Raw genomic sequence first — 20,999 nt, forward strand, 5'->3', positions numbered from 1 at the left:
ATCTGTTACAAATGCTCATTAAATTTAGGATTCTCGAGGGCGCGCATCTGTCTCTTATACACATCTAGATGTGTATAAGAGACAGTAACAATACTCGCCATTTCCCAGTTACACCCCCCGCCTAGAAATCATGTTTAAGTAGTTAAAAATCACCTCAAATCACCTTATTTTGTGAGTTATCCACCTTTTCTAATCAGCGATCCCCCACTTTCAGTGGCGGCGCCAGCGGGGTGGCGGGGGGGCTTAAGTGCCCCCCCCGGACATAGCTCGTCGGGCAGTCAGACCATAAAACATATAAAAATTGGCCCACAACAAGCCAACACATGTCTGTCACAGTCTGATAGTGCCATTTTCAGCCATCTAGAGGTTGATATTCTTTAAAAACAATCTCATCTGGAAGGGGGAACCCCCTCCCAACCCCTTCTCCCAGCTCGAGCCTACAAGCTCAAGTCCCCTTTGTCAGACAACTTAGCCCCCTAGAAAATATATCCTAGAGCCGCCACTGCCAACTTTAATTTCCCATCGCCAAGCTTGTTCCATTTCAAGACCCCCTACGCCACTGATGCTTTGGCCTGCTAGTAGGAAAAGTTTGTAAGCCTACTACTATACAGAATCAGATTGCGTTTTACAGTAAAATAAAATGCATGTTATTTTTAATATCTGTGTGGTTGTAGTATCTTCTCAGTGGAGGTCCAGATTTGTGAGAAGAAGCATGCGCACATACTCTTTGAAGCACCGCTTCCATTCCAGTGTTAAATTGGCTATTCTGACGCCACCACACGGTTTTCACAATAGTAAATTTAAGCGTTGTAGAATGCTCCGACTCACTGAATACGTGATTGGCTGATATTGAAAACCAGCCATGCAGAAATTCTAATCAGCTGAGAGTACGATGTAATAGGTCCGACTGTGACTTATCCTAGATACCAAAGTAGGCCAAATATTGGAAAACTTTGCTTTACCAATGAACTGTAGCAATCCACTTGAAAAATTAAGGTTTATATAGAAGATTTTGACAAAGAAATGTTAAATAAAGTGGAAAAACTGTGCTACTATTTTTTTTTTTTTTTTGAGCCAGGGTATGCACTGCATACCTTGCTTGCCTTGTTACCTTAATACATAAATTCTACTACTTTATAAAAAATAAATATTTTTCAATGCCTTGATCAGAAAACATCCTTGTCCTCGTCCCCTCTCCATTATTTTATTAGGCTCTATTTCCAACATAACTGAGCTCAATATATTTTAAGGCCTTGCTGTCTGTAGTATATATGAGGGTGTGTGTGTGTGTGGTTGTTAGTGCTAGCTTGTGCTGATTTGTGCTAAGTAAACTTATATTATTATTTTTTTATTATTATTATCATCATCACCATAACCATAGTATATCATCATTATAATCATCATTTAGGCCCAATATAATAATTATTAGTTTTTCACTCCAGTGCCCGCATGTCTTCTATAAGTATTTTTGGGAATTATATATTTTTGTAGTAAGTAGTTAGTAGATATTGTTCAATATCTGAATCATGTATTTTACTTTGAATATCAATGCACCAGCAAACAACACAGGGTGATAATTGGCTTTAGCAAAATAGAATAAAGAGCCTCTCGATTAACTATTATCACTTTTCCATGTAGCCTTAGATAAATTTGATAAACTAATCCTTTTTTTTATTAGGCCTCAGCATATTATTATTATTATCACATTATTATTATTATTATTATTATTATTATTTTATTATCATTACGATCATCCTCCTATCCTCGTTATGGTAATCTTAATTATTATCATCATTATTATCATCATCGTCATCATCATAATCCAGTGGTTGAGTCACATTCCAGCTCTATTTATATTTTATTTGTGACAAATTTGTAATAAATAAATAAATTAATCATCATCATCATCCTTTTTATAATTACTCTTATTATTATCACTATTATTATTATTATTAATATTATTATTATTATTATTATTATTATTATTATTAATTATAATAATAAATGTTCAGAGACTGACCCTGCATATCCAGCTACTGTATGAAACGGTTTATGAAAGGCAATTTAAGAAAAACCATGACAGTATATTGTTGCTTATTGTATTTATTGATCAACTTTGTATAGGAACTCACAACTTACAAAATGAATTAAATAGATGCAGCAAAATTCTTAAATGATCATAATTATATTTTGGTCATTTAAAACAACTGTGCGTAGTACAAATATAGTCTACTATAAATTCTACTAATGTTAATGTAAACCTATATTATATTTTTTGTAAGACTATAACATTACCTAAACCTATTTTACTGTAATTTTACTACTGTAATTTTACTGGTATTATTATTTCATGCGAGTATAATTTTATTATACTATTTAAATTCTATTAGCATCTGTATTTAAAGTACTGCAATTTTATAAAGTTAAGTATTAGGTTGAGCTGAATAGCTTGATAGTTAAGATGCTTGCCTTCCCATACCAGGATACTAAGTAACAGGTGTAGGTTTGAACCCTGGCATTGCAGAGTGTTCCTAATGACCAAAAACAGCCCCACTCAATAAACCGCATAGACATACCATATACAAAGCATCATTCCATCCTATGCTAGGCAAGTTGCTTCTGTCTAATGTGAAAGAAATATTTAAAATTAAATTGTGAAAATTTAATTTCTTTTTTGACTTTTCGAAAAAAATTATTTCTTTTTTCCATTATTGTATTTTAATGTGACATGCAAATAATGTTGTACTAGGCCTATGTTATTCAGTAACTGTGTTTAAAATTAAACTTTTATTTCTGAACGATGTCCATGTGGCATTATAGAAAAGAAATAATATAAAATCTCAAGCCCATGATATAGGCATACTGTACATATTTAATGAATAACATAGACCTACAGTAGTACAACATTATTTTCATTAAATAAAATCATGGAGAAAAGAAATAATTGTTTTCGAAAAGTAAAAAAAGAAAATTATTCCAGCCATCTACAGGTGCCAAAATCAACAAATTTCTTACCTCAGCCCCAACCATGATGGGGCTGAGGTGGTATAGACCCACGCTCCATCATTTTTTTCAAATTTTGTATCATTGCCAATAACAGCTTTGAGGCCATTTTGCGCAAATTCTCCACCGTATGTAGCTTGTGATTTGCCAACACTGGCATCACTTTATGATAATCTCTACAAGAAGAGCACAAGTAATGTTGGAAATCCTGGCAGTAGTATTCTCTGCTTTTCTACAAACACATTTTGTGATGTGATCTCTAGCGGGTTTATCATATTGTTCAGAAAGGTGTTTGGTGAAATATCTGTTTGCAATGTTGACATTATTGTGTAAAAATATTATCAGTATACATTTTTTCTAGATTGTTTTAATACAACCTTTGATTTTAAAAGCAATGGTATTTAGATTGTCTGAAAAGCTTACAATATTTTTAATAGCATTTTTTAGGCCAACGATTATCTCCCATTTTCAATATTCTATCAATAAAGTTAATTCTATGAATATTTTGAATAAGTTCAATTTTTGGCCATCCAAGGTCACCATACAGTGTGGCACAAGCACTGCTTCGTGGTGCCTTTAGAATGAATCTGGCCATAGTTTGAAAGCTTAATAAAAGTTATTTCTAAACCATGTCCATATGGCATTACAAAATAGAGATGAATACCTTATGAAAAAAAAATATAATGTCCTGAACACAAAATATAGGCTTACTGGACATAGTTACTGAATAACACCCCTCCATGACAACACAGACCTTGTTCCATTACAATACAATGTGTTACCATAGAGAAAAAAAATCATCCCTCTCAGTAGTATAGGAAGCCCCCACTCCCCTTTCAAATGTGTGGTCCCATCTGGCATCTTCCCTTTATAGGTACCTTTGCCATACTAAAAAACTTGTTGAGCAAATAGTGATGCTCCAGTAGTTTAAAACTTATAGGTTCCCCTCACATTCTTACCACATCCTTTCTCTTCTCCCTACATCAGCCTCTTCCCCATAAGATTTGCTACAGATTCCTAGGAATTAAGTACGCTACCGTATATAATAAAGGAAACAGATCCGTCAGTCAAAGTCATACAACCATGGTGCGACATATCATACCCCGCAGGCCCTGCTCCCTAAACTTTTTGAGATTAAAAAAATGGGGATAAAAGACTCAGGATGCCATAATCATATTTTTGTATACCTCCCCTCTTAACCATGGTGGGACTAAGGTTGTATATACCCTCCATCCAAAGTCCCTCCCTGGGCCCCATATTTAAAATTCCTGGACCCAATACTGAATACACCTCAGTAATTATATAAATTTATAGTGTCATTATTTATCACCGCAATTCTCTGTGGATGTTGCGAAATTAAGCATAATCCGTTTGGATATTTGATTCTGTCTGCTGGTTTATCAATTCTTTTGATAAAATTTCCATCACTACTGAAAAGCTGTATTTTTCCATAACTTGCTAAAATGATATTGTGATCCTCATCAACTAATACCTCTTCAAAACCCCATGCCTCATGCTCGTCACCTTTGACAAGCACTTTCATCAACCTTCCTTCATTATCAAATTGTAATAATCCATTGTCACAAGAGTTGCTTTTTCTTTCTAATGCAAGAATATTTCCTTGATTTGTAAGGGAAACATCAATGACTCCTATTTTATTGTTTGGTGACTCTAACTTTCTGATCAGCTGGCCACTATCAATATCAAATATATACACACAGTCATTTTCCCAATCAGCTACATACACAGCATTTGATGCCTCATCCACATGGATCCCAGCTGGATCCTTCAATATTTTCTGACCAATCGATTTGATCACCTCACCATTCATCTTAACTATTGTGATGCATCCATTGCCTTCGTCACTGACTGCTATGTTACCATTCTTCATTTTGCACATTTTAAATATTTTTACATCTTGTGGTAGTGTAACCTTACCAATATATTCTCCTGATTGCATATATTTGAGCATTTCATTAGTCCGACATGAAACCAACAAGCACTCTTCATATTTTACTAGGCTTCTGTATTCATTATTCTTGTCTTTGAATAATTTAATGGTATTAAATAATCCTTCTGGTTCTACTTTGATTATCATTGGTGACTGCTTGATCGGTTTGCCATCAACACTCACATCAAGTCTACAAACACCTGGACTGTTACATTTTCCTGTCACAACATAATCTACATTGTCATCTTCGTCAACTTGAGAGATGTTTGTTTCTCCTGTAGGATGTGTCCACGTTGTCATCAATTGATTTGCTAATACATTACATCTATCTGCTTTAATTATTTTGGCAAGAATTTCTTGACCTTGTGTCACAGATTCCACTCCCTTTAATGTAAGACCATCTATTGTTGATTGTGTTACATTTCCTATCTCACATTGCTGCAAAGAAGCAATGTGGTGTTTATTTGCAAAAAATAAAATTTGTCCATTATCATTTGGCTCTGTTTTGGGCATTTCATTGACTCTGTCCTCCAGTACTTTAATTAATGTTTCACTTGATTGCATCGCTGTTGCTTCATCACTCTTTAACAACTGTTTAAGAAAACTTAATTTTGTATTTACTTCACATATTATTGTTTTAAATTCATCCATTTGTACATCATTTACTTGCTTTTTCAGTTTGTAGATTATCTCTACATTTTTTTTCATTTCGTCTCCTTTATTCATGATTGTTTTAATCATTTCCTGCACAAGCCTGTCAATATCTTGCAAACTTGTCTTTCTACTTTCGTCTAATTTTGTAGATGTTTGAATAACTGCTTCAAGGCCTTCTTCTAACTTATCTTTGCAGCATTGGGCAGCTTTTTCTAATGTTGATGAAGTTTCTTTAAATGTTTGGAATGCATCTGATACGCTGATTGTTTTGTGCTTCCCTTCCCACACTTTGTGGTTCATAAATGTGCAATGAATGCATATTGGAGTTTTACAATCTTGGCAGTACAACTCCAAAGGTTTAGAGTGAAGTGAACACAGTGGAGGATTTAACAAAGCAAAGTCTTGTGGCGTCATTGAGCGCACATCCTCCACTGTATGAAGCTTGTGATTTGCCGAAATTGGCATCAGTTTATGATAATCTCTACAAGAAGAGCATAAGTAATGTCTGCAATCCTGGCAGTAGTATTCTTCTGCTTTTCCACAAACACATTTTGTGATGTGATCACAAGCAGGTTTATCATATTGTTGAAGGGTTTCTAACAAGTTATTCAGAAATGTGTTTGGTGGAAGTTTCTGAAGCCCGCCTTCTGGAATGGGAAATGATTTTGTGCAAGTTGGACAAGTCAGCTTACCCTTCTTCTTAACCCAGTCTTCCAGACAGGCCAAGCAAAAACTATGCAGGCAGTTGAGAGATTTTGGATTCTGGAGTCTCTTCAAGCATATGGCACACTCTAAGACTTTCTCGTCAATATCTTCCAGAAACTGACTAAATTTACTTGTAGCCATCTTCATATAATTCTGTAAATTAGTAATAATTTAAATGGTTAATATAATATTACTGGGGCTTTTTGTTAATATACCGTAGAGCTCCTAGTTTTACTCAGCATTATGTAATGTTTGGATAACTGTGGGAGTAGAATTAATAAAGTTAGGACTTTCTAATCAATATCTTCCAAAAACTTATTAACTTGTCGCCATCTTGGTGACCCTGTAAATGATTAATAATTTAAATTAATATAATTTCACTGGGCTCTGTGTGGTCCCTCAGTAGCAGCCCAGTGGGCACAACTTGGTTGAAATAACGTTGATTCAACGTAATATGCAAACATTGAATCTACGTTTAATTTTTGTTGTATATGAAAGTTTGCATCAACGTAAATCTCAACGTTGATTCAACGTAAAATGTCTAAGGTTCTTTCAATGCTAATTTTTCAACGTTGGAACAACGTCAAATGACCAATGTTGAATTAACATTGAACTTTGGTTGTATATGAAAGTTTTCATCAACGTAAATTTCAACGTTGATTCAACATCAAATGCCTAAAATTGTTTCAACGTCAATGTTTAACGTTAAAACAACGTCAAATGATTAATGTTGAATCAGCGTTGAGTTTTAGTTGAATATGAAAGTTTTCATCAACGTAAATTTCAACGTTGATTTAACGTAAAATGTCTAAAGCTGTTTCAACATCAATTATTTAACGTTAAAATAACGTCAAACGATCAATGTTGAATCAACGTTGAATTTTGGTTGTAAATGAAAGTTTTCATCAACGTAAATTTCAACGTCGATTCAAAGTAGTATGTTCAATGTTAATTCAATGTAAAATGTTCAATGTTGAGTCAATGTCAATGTTTAATCCTTTAAACTTACAAAATACACTGAGTTCAAAATATACTTGACCATTTTTCTTTAATTGAAACTTGCAAAAAACATAAAATGTTATGCATACAGGCATGTTTTAATCAGAGTTTTTGTAATATAACAACAGCTACTATTGCACACTTAGCTTAATTAAGAACCTTTTGCGTTAAAGGATTCGGTTTAAATCAGTAACATTCTTGGTGATAAATTATTTGAAGCTCTACTCCATAGCCAAGTCTTTTCTTGTCCGACCAGAGGTATTGAAGCAAGGTATCCAAGAACCTTTGTGAAAGATAAAAACAAAACAAAAATATTTGAAACAAAGAAGACTGAAATATTATTTTAAAGTTTGTATGGTATAATTATATGGTAAATTTTAAAAATGTAAATACTGTACTTGAATATCATGTAGATAGTTGAAACAACTGTTCTTTCCAGAGCAATCTACATTGATATACTGCAAGCATTACTAATAATGATGCAAATACTGAAAAATATTCACTATGAACTACAGTACTGCAAACATGGACAGTTAGAGATTTCTCTACAGAGAGTGGCACTTAACCTGAAACATATATTCATTCAGTTTTATTACTTTTGATATGCAAATTTATTAAATTGAATGTTGTGTAATAGAGTACATTAACTGCCTAGGTCAATAATGGGCTTAAACTAAAACAATTTAATATTTTGCTATATAATTAGGAACAACACCAAACAACATGTGTGGATGGAGAACAAAAGTAAGTTTGAAAAAAACGTTAAGGCACATCTTTCAATAATAGAATGTGTTTTTTTTTTCAAAGATTTAAATATATTTTTCTTTAAGGGCAACTCAGACAGCATCATACTACGAAGTTAGGTGCCATTTATCGTTGAAGAATATTAAGCATTTTAAGATAATATTTACGATTTGACTGTCCCCAATTAATGTAAACTTAATAATCGCCTTTGTACGACTATAATAATCGTAAAACGACGATTAAGACAAATGTGTTTACTGTTTGTATGACTTCTTAGGTACCCAAGACTTTAATCAAGAAACAAATGGTTATTACTGTGACACAGTAGTGTAGTCACTTATTGCTGTGGGATAGTGGTATTAGCAAAGGTGCAGTATATTCTTGCAAAATTTAACAATAAAAATTATATACCTTTACTGCTTCATCATGGCTGCTCTTCCATCAGTTTTGTACCAAGAGACAAATAAATACACTCAATAGTCGGTGTTTTCACGGTGTCTACCACAAACAATATATTGCAACAAACATGGCTTCCTGTCAATGGATTGAAAACCTGAAAGAAATACCATATTATTTATAGTTAGGCCTATGCACACAACTAAAATTATCCCATATCTATTTTTATATTTCTATTATTCATTACACTAGGCCTAACCATAGCCTCAAATGTTATCAAAAGATATAGGCCTATTGTTAATTTTTCTCTTTATTGAAAGAAAATATAAAAATTTACATTATTAACATCTTAAAAAAAAAATGACTACTGATGACATGACAGTGATGTGGCTATTATACCACTGGCAGTATGTAGGCCCATGATATGAGATGAATTATTAAACACACATAATAGGCCTAGCTGTTTTATTTTTGCGCTTTGTCCATGCAACCACATTTTAACATTATATTTAGTTTAATATAGACCTATTATAGCATTTCAACACAGGACGTGGCCATTTTGCAAAGAAAGGTGTAGGCCTAGGCGATTAAAAATTACCGCTAATAATTTAAACTTAGCCCACACATCCAACTTGCAGTGTAGCCCGAACAAGTAAAATTATGCCAACTAATTCTTTACACTACCCTACAGTACTCTAGTCTAGGCCTAGTCTCTTCTACTAGCTAGGGCCAGAGGACTGGCTGGCGTATCTTAGCTAGAACAAAAGATAACCACATAATATATATAAAGCAAGCCTATACAGTTACGATATTGGGCTAGTTTAGATACACCCTATAATATAGCATACAAATATAAAGTTCCTACCATTTACTGTATTTGATAATGCTGAAATTCTTTAGTATGTAAACTTTGTATGAAGACAGCTTTACAGCAACTGATACTTCAAAAAATGAGCATTTGTTTCTGATTGGTCTGTACCTAATGACCTAATCCGAATAGCCCATTACTTGCCACACTTTCAAGGACAGAGAACCAATGTAATTACCATAATGATTAAAGATCATAATATGCTCTCATAATAAGCCTATGAGTTTTTTTATACCCCACCATGGAGGTAAACTTTAATAAATCTTGTACAATTATTTCTATGAAATTTCATACCAAGTTGAGGTTGAGTTAAAGAAATTTAAACTTGGTTGAAAAAAAAACCATTCTAAATGTTGATTATACGTTAAAATACAAACTACATTTTAATTTGACATTGAAAAGATGTTGAAATTTATGTTATTCTGCGATTTTAATATCTCAACCAGTTTTCAACGTTTTTATTGTTGAAATAATGTTGAGTAAATAATGGGTAGGCCTACTTTGTAGAAACACATAACAGATTTTCAATGTTGATTCTACATTGAAATAAAAACTATATTTAAAGTTAACGTTGGAAAAATATTGAATAAATATAGGCCTATATTGCAATTGTTATGTTAAAATCGCAACCCGATTTCAAAATGAATTTATTGTTGAAATAAAATTTGGTAAAATCTTAAACTCCGGGTTGAAAACACAACTTATTTCAAATGTTGCTTATACGTTTAAAAAAAATATATATATATATATATATATTGTAACTTGACATTGAAAAGATGTTGAACTAATGTTGTTACTGAAATTTTATTATCTCAACCAGTTTTCAACATTTATTTATTGTTGAAACAACGGTGAGTAAATAATGGGTGCTTTGTAGAAACACAACACGTTTTCAACGATGATTAACATTGAAATAAAGGCTAGGCCTATATTTAAATTTAGCGTTGGAAAAATGTTGAATAAACAATGCAATAGTTATATTAAAATGTCAACCAGATATCAAAGTGAATTTAATGTTAAAATAAAGTTGAGCAAAAAACTATATATTTTCAACATTTGTTTAACGTTGAGAAAACGTTAAATAAACAATAGGTCTTTGGTTGAAAAACATAACACATTTTTAACGTTGATTCTACATTGAAATGCAATTTTACGTTGACGTTGAAAAGATTTTGGACTTAATATAGTTACTGTAAATTTAGCCTATCTCAACATATTTCCAACGTTTATTTAACGTTAAATAATGTTGAATAAACAAGGTTTTAATTGAAAAAACGTTGATTATACATTAAAATACAAACTATATTTTAACATTACATTGAAAAGATGTTGAACTAATGTTGTTACTGTAATTTTAATATCCAAACCAGTTTTCAATGTTATTGTTGAAATAACTTTAAGTTAATGGATATATTGTTAAAAAAACCAACACATTTTCAACGTTGATTCTACATTGAAATAACAATTATATTTAGACTTAACATTGTATTGTTATGTTAAAATTTCAACCAGATTTCATAGTGAATTCAGTGTTGAATTAAAGTTGAGTAAATAATATATATTTTAACATGACACTGAAAAAACATTTAACTTATGTTGATACTGTAACTTTAAAATCTCAACATATTTGCAATGTTTATTTAACATTAAAAAAATGTTCAATAAACAATAGGATTGTGGTTGAAAAACATATCACTTTTTCAACATTGATTCCACATTAAAATGCAAGCTATAATTTAACTTGATGTTGTAAAAATGTTGAACTTACGTTGTTACTATAACATTAAAATCTCAACATATTTTTAACGTAGAAAAAACTTTGAATAAACTATGGTTTTTTGGCAGAAAAACATAACATAGTTTAAACATTGATTGTTAAAATACAAACTATATTTTAACCATTAAAAAGATGTTGAACTAATGTTGTTAATGTATTTTCAATATCTAAACCATTTTTCAACATTTATTTAATGTTGAAATAACGTTAAGCATGTAGTGGATACATTTAAAAAAATACACAACACATTTTCAATGTTGATTCTACATTGAAATAAAAATTATGTTTAGAGTTAACGTTGGAAAAATGTTAAATAAACATTGTAATTGTTATGTTAAAATCTCAACCAGATTTCAAAGTGAATTCAATGTTGAAATAAAGTTATATAAAAAACTATATTTTAACTTCACATTGAAAAAACATTGAACTTATGTTGATACTGTAACTTTAAAATCTCAACATATTTGCAACGTGTATTTAACGTTGAAAAAACTTTTAAATACACAATAGGAGTTTGGTTGAAAAACGTAAGACATTTTCAACGTTGACTCTACATTGAAATGCAAACTATATTTTAACTTGATGTTGAAATTACGCAAGCCCCCTTAAAATGTGTGGTCTTCTTTACCTCAACCTAGGAATATGGTGCGAAAAAAACATTACATTCAGTTATAATAGCATAACGGAACTGACCATCATTCATATATATAATCGGTATCTTATTCAAAAATCTCCTTCATAAAAAATACATTAGTAGCAAAAAGCTAACTTGGCGTATTTTGTACAAAAGGAAAACAAGAACGAGAAAAAGCAAAAACATCACATTAAAACAATACAAAAGCAAACCCAAACCATCGGTTCAAAAGTTCACTACGTTAAAATTGTACAATTTGAATTTTTCAATTAATTCCATTTGATAAGTGATGGGGCTATTTTAAAGACAATACAAAAAGTGAACCCAAACCATCTTCAATTAATTTCATAAGATATGGGATGGGGCTATTTTTAAAACGTTCAGTTCTCAGGAAAGGCATATCATAATTTCTATGTTTACAAAGTTTCATTGATGAGATATTTTTAGATTTAACACGTATATAAATCAAGGTAGCCGTTAACACTGTTAAATTATATACATAAATCATCAAAGAAAGGTAAATACGGTGTTCGAATAAAGGACAATAATACATCGTGTAGCATAGCTCGCAACGAATGTAGTCCTGTAAATAAATGAATAAAGAAATTGTGTAATAAAATGCCTCCGGCGGGACTCGAACCTGCGACCTCTCGCTGTCAAGGCGAGCGTCATAACCATTAGACCATGGAGGCTTCATGGTTAAACAGATTCAAATACCACCAGATACACTCCATTACACAATAAGTACGGCTAGAAACAAATAATAGCATACACTGAAATACTGTAGGGCCTATATATAATTTTTAAGTCATGTATCATGCATAGGAAAGTTGACGCCTGCAAGGCTCTGGTTTATTCAGTTATTTGTTAGTGCCTGCATTTGTTTGAGGTGCAACCATTAGGCAATCATTTTCACACTTAACTAGGCCACAGCAAGGCAATTCAACAAAAGGACGCCCATTTCCGCTCTTGAACATATCGTGTGCGAATAGTCATTTGATCTTTACTGTGGCATCGACAATCCGATACTAGTTGTTATTAGTCTATGCGTGCCATATGTTTTATGGTGTTTATTATAATTTTGGGTACTTTGAAATGTCTGTTACATCTGATTTCTTTTGAACACAAGCTTGTTAAATGCTTCTATAAACTACAATTTGATTCGTGAAAATTGACCATCAAAATGAAAATTTATAGCAATTGAAAATTTACGATTTTTATAAAATTTCATTTCCTTATATAACATTAAACTGTCATTTTCACAATGTTAGACTAAGGTGCACAAAATGAACATTTGAGTAGATACAGAACATTTATTTATTTATTTTTTCTGCTAATTGAGTCTCATGAACAACAATATACCACAACATTTGTAAAATTAAAATTGAATACCAAGATGCGATTCAAACTCACAAACTTAAGTTCTTTAGAACACATCTATAAACGACTGCACCATACATGCGACGAGCCCTATTAGTGGTAATGGCAGTAATGTACAGTCCTTGTGGAAACCGCTGTATTTTTGTGAGTGTAGGAGGAACCCTGGATCCAACATAAAAAAGGGGCGATGAACGTTTGTTGCAAATCACCTCTAGTTTATGTGTACAAAATTTCCTGCACGTATGTTCAAAACTGGCGACACTGGATGCTTTTAAAGTTGTGGTAAGAGCAAGAACAGCAGTGAGGCTCTGGAGTCAGCGTCATGCACAGACCCAATAATGGTATTTACTACTCCTTCTTATTCTACATTGATTATCGTTGGTGACTGCTTGATTGGTTCATCATCAACACTCACATCTAGTCTGCAACACCTAGACTTGTGCATTTTTCTGTCACAACATTGTCATCTTCATTGACTTGAGTGTTGTTGATTTCTCCTGTAGGATGTGTCCATGTTGCCTCCAGTTGGTTTTTTTTTTTATCAATAATACATCTATCTGCTTTAATTATTTTGGCAATTCAATTACTTGACATTGTGTCACTCTTTAATAATTGCTTAAGAAAACTCAATTTTGTGTTTACTTCAGATATAATTGTTTTCAATTCGTCCATTTGTACATCATTTGCTTGCTTTTTCCTTTTGTAGATTATCTCTACATAATATTTCATTTCATTTCCTTTATTCATGATTGTTTTAATAATTTCCTGTACAGTACTGTCAATATCTTGCAAACTTGTATCTCTATACTTGCTTTTAACATTGTAGCAGTTTGAATAACTGCTTTAAGGCCTTCTTGTATCTTGTTTTTGTAGTCATGGGCAGCTTCCTCCAATATTACAGAAGTTTCTTTAAATGTTTGGAATGCATCTGATATGCTGATTGGTTTGTGCTTCCTTCTCCACCCCTTGTGTTCTATAAATGTGCAATAAATGCATATTGGAGTTTATCTTGACAATACAAATCTAAAGGTTTAGAGTGACATAAACACAGTGGAGGATTTAATAAAGTGAAGTTCTGAGGAGTCATTGAGCGCACATCCTCCACTCTATATAGCTTAATTGTGATTTGCCACAATTGGTAATATTTTATGATTGTCTGTAACAAGAAGAGCACAAGTAATGTCTGCACTCCTGGCTATAGTATTCTTTGTGAGTGGATTTCCCGTACGATTAAAAATCATAACGGTACTGGGTTTGGTCTACAGGAGTTTGTGCTTCGAACAGGTCATTCCATTCATAGAAGAAGCCTTTTGATGGAGAAAGTGTACCTATAGCAAAGGTTTTGCCCAGATCGAAACTAACTCCGGCTATATAAAATTGATTATAAGATTTAAAAATATTAATCTTATTATTGTAGTAGTGATAGATACTATGTACACGTTTAAATTATTGTTATTTATTTGTTATGTCATTATACAGTATTTATATTTAAACTTAATGTATATTTTAGGTATGAATTACTATATCATGTAAAATTAATCTTATCAATTAAAATTGTATATTTAAATAATATAGTAGGCATAGCCGAGGTCTAGCCTAGGCTAGGTCTAAACGAGTGACTATATCATGTACTTGTAGTCTATGTATGAACTTGCCGGCAAGTGTTTAACCGAAGGCATAGTATACCAAGCAACTGTAACAAGAGAGGACAGTAACAAGCACGAGAGATACATAGGCTTAACTGAAAATCAGTTAAAAACTAGATTTAGAAATCATATGAGTTCATTCCGAAATTTATTCATAATATCGTACTGCTGTACAATAATAATGTTCTGAGTTTAAAAATTGCGTAGAAATAAAAACAGTTTTGAGTCTGAAATCGGCCAAACAATAAGAACACTGAGCCTGGGCAAAATTTTACTGGTTCTTATAAAAAAAATGTGTAATTCACAGAAACATACAGTATTCATATTTCACTTTAAAAATATTTGTGAGAGATCCACAATCCACGTTATATCTGCCAGAATGAGTTTAAAACTTACATTGAGCCGATATACTGACAAATAACAGGCCGCTATATTGATCAACATTCAAGCACTCCTGTTAATAGTCTCCAATGTTGTCTCCAGGGCTAGGGAGTCTCATTATTAATAATCAATTCTTGGGTTGACAATCCATTTGAAATGTAATTTTTTCAAAATTTGTACAGCATTATTTTGTGTAATTTCCTCATCAGAAATCTGTAAATTGGTCATAAAAGACGCTAGAATGCGCAAGCGCTGTGGGCTTGTGCCCTGGCCCCAACTCTGGGGCTTTGCCAGCATATCGTCTTAACTGGGGCCCTATGCGGCCGCCAGCCTTAGTGGGCCAATTCAAAGTGATTTCCCCCTACAAAAGTATAGAATCTCCACTACTATTGTGATACTACAATAGACCTCTTGAAAATATCTAAATTATAGATTCTATATTAAAATGTTTAATTAAATGCTTATTACCTTTAAATTCCTGTGTTTAAGTGCTTACAATGCTGCTGCAATAATGAGCTTGTTTACCTCACCAATTACAGTTGGTTTTTCCCATTCTTAGTCATGTAATTCTGTCATAGGTTGGGCTACAATGTCACTTGATGAACTACAACTTACTGTTTATCCAAACAAATTAGGTTCAAATTTTTTTTTTATGTTAATGAAATTTTTAATGTGAGAAATAATATTTTAGTAGTAAACATTAACCATAATGCTATACTTCATCTCTCATGTACCCTTTTTGTAAAATGGAATAGCCTATAAGTTAATATTTATAGTCATATTAAATTATTAACACATCTTCACACCAGATTATGTCAAAATAACATGAATAGGGACTACGGCGTATAAAAGTTCAGAGGCCTCAGGAAACCAGCCCCTGCACAAAGCTTTGGGAAATCCCAAACACTGAAACAACACAGTTTACCCTCGCTGTTCATCAGAGCCAATTATGAAAGGCCATGACATTTATAGCTTCACTATTCGTTGACGCAATACTTTATTAGGAACATACTGTAGAAATTATAAGTACTAAACATGCTGTAGTCGACCTCACAGGATCAACTTATTTCGTGGTTGAGGGTGCCAACGTTCCCAACTCAGACAATAACCAACACCAGCGACAACTGCGTACGTATCAACATGTAAATAACTTTATTACACTCCTTTGTCTCTCTGACTGTCTGTTCGACTGTCTGGTGACTAAACAGAAAGATAATAATAAAAATAAGACCGTAATAAAAATAAGAATAAAAAATGCATATCAGAAATAATAATGTAAAAGGATACCAAAATGAACTAATGCACATTATGAAGTATTTCATATTGTATTCTATAATATGAATCATAAATACACCAGCATGGAATATAGCAATCAACTATTATTAACATTACTACAATGATAGAACATTATCAATCAACATAGTAGCTTAGTCTTAATAAACAAACGATTCTATATGTGAATATATCACACCATCATAAATAAAACAACATGAATAAGAGTAATGTCAACTTCTCTATCTCCAAATACAATTTTAACTTACAAAAGCTATGGCGCAACATCAATCCAATGTAACTGATTAGCAATCATCAGGATATCTCAATGTACATTATCTTAACTCTGTAAATAAATTTATGACCAAATAATGTATAACCATATAATAGACATTGTATTGGCGTTAGGTATGTTATAATTGCGTGCCTCGGTAACGTTTACTCTCAACGTAAGACCTTTAAACTTATCATAAAACAACAAAGAAATAACATACAATAGAACTAAATTATCACAAACAATGAGTACTTTAACAATTTTACTGTTTCTTCATGGTAGATTCATCAAATTATCAACTATTTAGAAAGCCATAATACTGTACAGAACGATATAATTTTAACAACGTTCCAAGCAGTAACTCTAGAAAATATAGCACTATTAATTGAATTTTAATACTCATAATAAAGTGAAACTAATCGACGATAATCAAGTTAATCATCAAAATGTACTTATTAATAATAACAAAGTATAAACTATGAAGAAAATATAAAACATACCAAAAATTCACATGACCTAAAATTCAAATGAGTGGTCGGCAAATACACGTCATCTCCTGTACATAACCAGGACTCCACTGACCCACGCTAATAAAATTAATCTAAAAAAGCTTAATCACGTGACCGATGACGACTTAGAATATATCGCCCTCAACAATATCACCCCCTACAATAGGTTTTGGGACCTTTTTACACACCCCCCTGTAAAATTCTAAGGGAATTTTACACTAAAGATTAGCTATAGATGATCGATACACGATACAAATTTTAACAACTTGTCGCTTGAGTACACTGTTGTTGACCTTAACATCCACGCTTCGCACACGACCGTCTTTGCTTTTATACACCTGGACAACCTTGCCCATCGGCCATCTTCCCTTAGGTGTTGTCTCATCTACCAGGAGTACAAGATCTTCTTTCCTAACGTTTTCCTTTGGTGTAGTCCATTTATTCCGTTGCTGTAGAAGTGGTAAATACTCTTTACGCCAACACGTCCAAAATAAGGAAGCCAGGTACCGGACCTGCAACCATCTCTTCTTCCCATAGGATGCTGATTTGTCTACACGATTACCTAAAGGAGCGTCAGGACCCTGTCTGAGCAGTAACAAATGGGTAGGAGTTAAAGGTTGTTCGTCTCTTATATCTTGTGAGATGCTTGTTAGTGGCCTGGAATTAAGAATCGACTCAACTTCAGTCAAGACAGTGGACAAAACATCCTCACAAACTGTTTGCTGCCTCAATACACCGTACAAAATTCTGCGGACTGATTTTATTAATCTCTCCCAGGCACCTCCAAAGTGACTTGCATTGGGTGGATTGAAGTGCCACTCAAACATCTTGGTATGGCAGAAAGTCTCAATCTGATTGTTGTTAAATGACTTGATAGCTTCGGCTAAATCTCTCTCTCCACCATGAAAGTTCGTACCGTTGTCACTATATATTCTCTCAGGCTGACCTCTCCTAGCTAAAAATCTGCGTAACGCATTGATAAACGAGTCTGCATCAAGCCCTTTGGCAAGCTCCAGGTGTACGGCTCTGCTAACTAAACAAGTGAAGATACACCCGTACCTTTTAACTCGACTTCTCCCTTGTTTTACATCGATCGGTCCGAAGTAGTCGATACCTACAAACGTGAAGGGCGGCTTATTATCGGTAATTCGGTCTGCTGGTAAGTCAGCCATAATCTGCTGAACTGGTTTTGCCTGATATTTTTTGCAAACTACACTATTTCTAGTTGCACTTCTGACAGCAGAACGACCATTGATCAACCAGCGGCGTTCTCTAATTGAGTTGAGGGTTGATGCCCAACCGCTATGACCCACTGCCTCATGGTGATGTCGGATTATGAGTTTGGTGATGTTCGTTCTTGCTGGCAGTATCACTGGATGCTTCTTCTCTTCTGAAACTTGGGCTTGATTTACTCTTCCCCCTACTCTTAATAAATCTGTCATCAGAACAGGACTAAGTTTGGTGAGGCTCTTGTTAGTTTTCCAATTAGACAGTTCGGTCCGCTGCAACCAATTAAGGATTTTGGATTCACTTGCTCTAATCCCACTCACAGAGAGACTGCTACTCTTAACTCGCCTAGCCTCAGAAAGTAGGTTCTTAGCAAAACGCAGCACCCATGCATACACCCTGAGTAGTCTTGTCCATGTCGAAATTTTCGATGATAGTGCTTCCAGAACATCATTTTTGGGTTTTTCCTTGGTTGTATGGGTGAAGACAGACAGCTTAACTTCTGGATCGCCAGCTAAGTTCATATCTAAGATAGGGTTTCTTGGCCACCTTTCTTCGGAATCTAACAAGAAGCCTGGACCTGTTACCCATTTTCTCATCTGTAGGGTTCCTCTAGACCCTTCGTCTGCGGGATTATCTTCGCTCCTCACATGTCTCCATTGGTGTGGTTTAGAAGCTTCTCTGATTTTCGTGACTCGGTTTGCAACGAAGGTTTTAAATCTCTTCGTCTCATTGGTAATATACCCCAACACAATCATGGAATCACTCCAGAAGGTGGTCTCGGCGATCTTAAACCGAGGAGTGGTCTCACGTCTAACGATACTGTCTAATTTTACTGCCAAAACTGCAGCTAACAGCTCTAATCTGGGAATTGAAACTTTCTTCAATGGCGTTACCTTTGCTTTCCCCATGGTAAAGCTAACATTAACAGTATTGGTGTCTGAGATAGTTCTAACATAGGCTGCTGCGGCGTAACCCTTTTCCGAAGCATCGCAGAATATGTGTAACTGAATGTTAACAGCATTCTCTTACTTCAGCCAACGTGGAACTTTAACTTTATGTAAGTCAGTGATAGAAGAGGTCCACTGATTCCATACCTGTATTTCCTGCGGTTGTAGCTGATCATCCCACTCGGAGCTTCTCCTGCATACAGTCTGTAACAATGACTTCGCGAACAAGACAAATGGAGCCGCAAATCCGAGGGGGTCGTAAATAGAACTGGTTACAGACAAAATACCTCTTCTTGTACATGGCTTCTCCTTTAGCTCAACCTCAAACTTAAACATATCTGTCTCCGCATCCCAACTAACACCCAACGTTCTCTCGGTTGGTAGGTGATCTAAATTAACAGGAACAGATGGGGCTCTTTCAGTTTCTGGAATTGAGTCAAGAACACTACGATCACTACTCACCCATTTGGTTAAACGAAAACCACCATTTTGCAGGATGTTTCGCAATCGATGTGCCAACTCTATAGCCTCTTCAGTTGTCCCGACTGAAGTAAGGCAGTCTTCAACGTAAAAGCCATTACGAATGACATCAATTGCTCGCTTACCAATTACATCTAAGTTTTTAAGTTCTTGATCATCGGCGGTGCGACGTAACGCGTAACCAGCGCAGCAAGGAGATGAGGTCGCTCCGAATAAGTGAACAGTCATCCTGTAATCGCTAGGGGCTTTGCTGATGTCGCCGTTCTTCCACCATAAGAACCTTAAGTTATCTCTATCCTCTGGCCTGACTTGTACTTGGTGAAACATACTTTCAACGTCCGCAACCAGGGCAATTCGTTCCTGTCGAAATCGTAATAATACCTGCACTAAGTTGCTGGTCATTTCTGGACCCTTAATCAGGTTATCGTTTAATGACGTCCCTCTCCATTTCGCAGCACAGTCAAAGACTATTCTGACATTTCCTGCTTTGTGTGGATTTATCACGGGATGATGAGGCAAATACCAAGCATCTTGTCCTTGTTTGTCTTCAGCAGGTTCAGCATAACCATTGGAGATGTACGATTCAACTGTTTCGACATATTTCTCCTTCAAATCCCTGTCACCACTGAGTTTGCGTTTAAGTGAAGCCAGTCTGCTTTCCACCATAGGCCTGTTGCAAGGTAACGAATGGTCATCATATTTCCATAGGAGCCCTATCTCGTAGTGTTTGGAACTCAGTTGTTTCGTAGTTTTCGCCAGTACACTTCTAGCTCTCCTATCCTCTATAGAATCTTCTTCTATATCAGTATTAGAATTTTCCAAAGACCAAGTTCGCTGAAGTTGTTCCATCAGTTGTTCATTGGTGCATGTGATTCGATTAGATGTTATTTTCTTCTTAGTTGCAACTCCTGGGCCCATAGCACACTATCCTAGAGGAGTCTTTACTGCATATGGCTCCTTTGATTTGCCTCGTCTTTCTTCGAGCACCCAAGATGCCTCTGGTGTATCGGCACCTATGAGTAGCTCTACACTGGAGTTTTGATTGTGACATAAAGGTAAGTCTCTCAGATGATCCCATGTTTCCAGTTCTTCTTTGGTTGGGAACGCATCTTTACAGTCTGGTACAACATCTACAGAAAGAAACTTAAC

General features: G+C 34.2%; 3 protein-coding genes across 4 annotated transcripts; all 3 read right to left on the bottom strand.

Annotated features, from left to right (window-relative positions):
- Window positions 1–2,968: 2,968 nt before the first annotated feature.
- Window positions 2,969–15,642, bottom strand: LOC117103666 (tripartite motif-containing protein 2-like). Of its 2 annotated transcripts, none has more exons than XM_033244263.1 (2): window positions 15,607–15,642; window positions 2,969–6,466 (listed from the first exon to the last, which is right to left on the bottom strand). In XM_033244263.1, the coding sequence occupies exon 2, from the start codon at window positions 6,458–6,460 to the stop codon at window positions 4,295–4,297; it is 2,166 nt and encodes a 721-aa protein (XP_033100154.1). In that variant the 5' UTR covers window positions 6,461–6,466; window positions 15,607–15,642; the 3' UTR covers window positions 2,969–4,294. The 2 variants fall into 2 exon arrangements, 1 of the variants encoding a protein (XP_033100154.1); XR_004444633.1 differs by lacking the exon at window positions 2,969–6,466 and adding an exon at window positions 13,637–14,084 and having other exon boundaries at window positions 15,607–15,637.
- Window positions 15,643–17,411: 1,769 nt separating this feature from the next.
- Window positions 17,412–19,331, bottom strand: LOC117103697. Its single transcript, XM_033244302.1, has one exon. The coding sequence runs from the start codon at window positions 19,329–19,331 to the stop codon at window positions 17,412–17,414; it is 1,920 nt and encodes a 639-aa protein (XP_033100193.1).
- A 117-nt stretch (window positions 19,332–19,448) lies between these two features.
- Window positions 19,449–20,768, bottom strand: LOC117103698. The gene has a single exon (XM_033244303.1). The coding sequence runs from the start codon at window positions 20,766–20,768 to the stop codon at window positions 19,449–19,451; it is 1,320 nt and encodes a 439-aa protein (XP_033100194.1).
- Window positions 20,769–20,999: the final 231 nt, after the last annotated feature.

The sequence above is a fragment of the Anneissia japonica genome, unplaced genomic scaffold (genome assembly GCF_011630105.1).
Source record: "Anneissia japonica isolate Jap-2015-1 unplaced genomic scaffold, ASM1163010v1 scaffold288058_len748972_cov163, whole genome shotgun sequence".
Taxonomy (NCBI): domain Eukaryota; kingdom Metazoa; phylum Echinodermata; class Crinoidea; order Comatulida; family Comatulidae; genus Anneissia; species Anneissia japonica.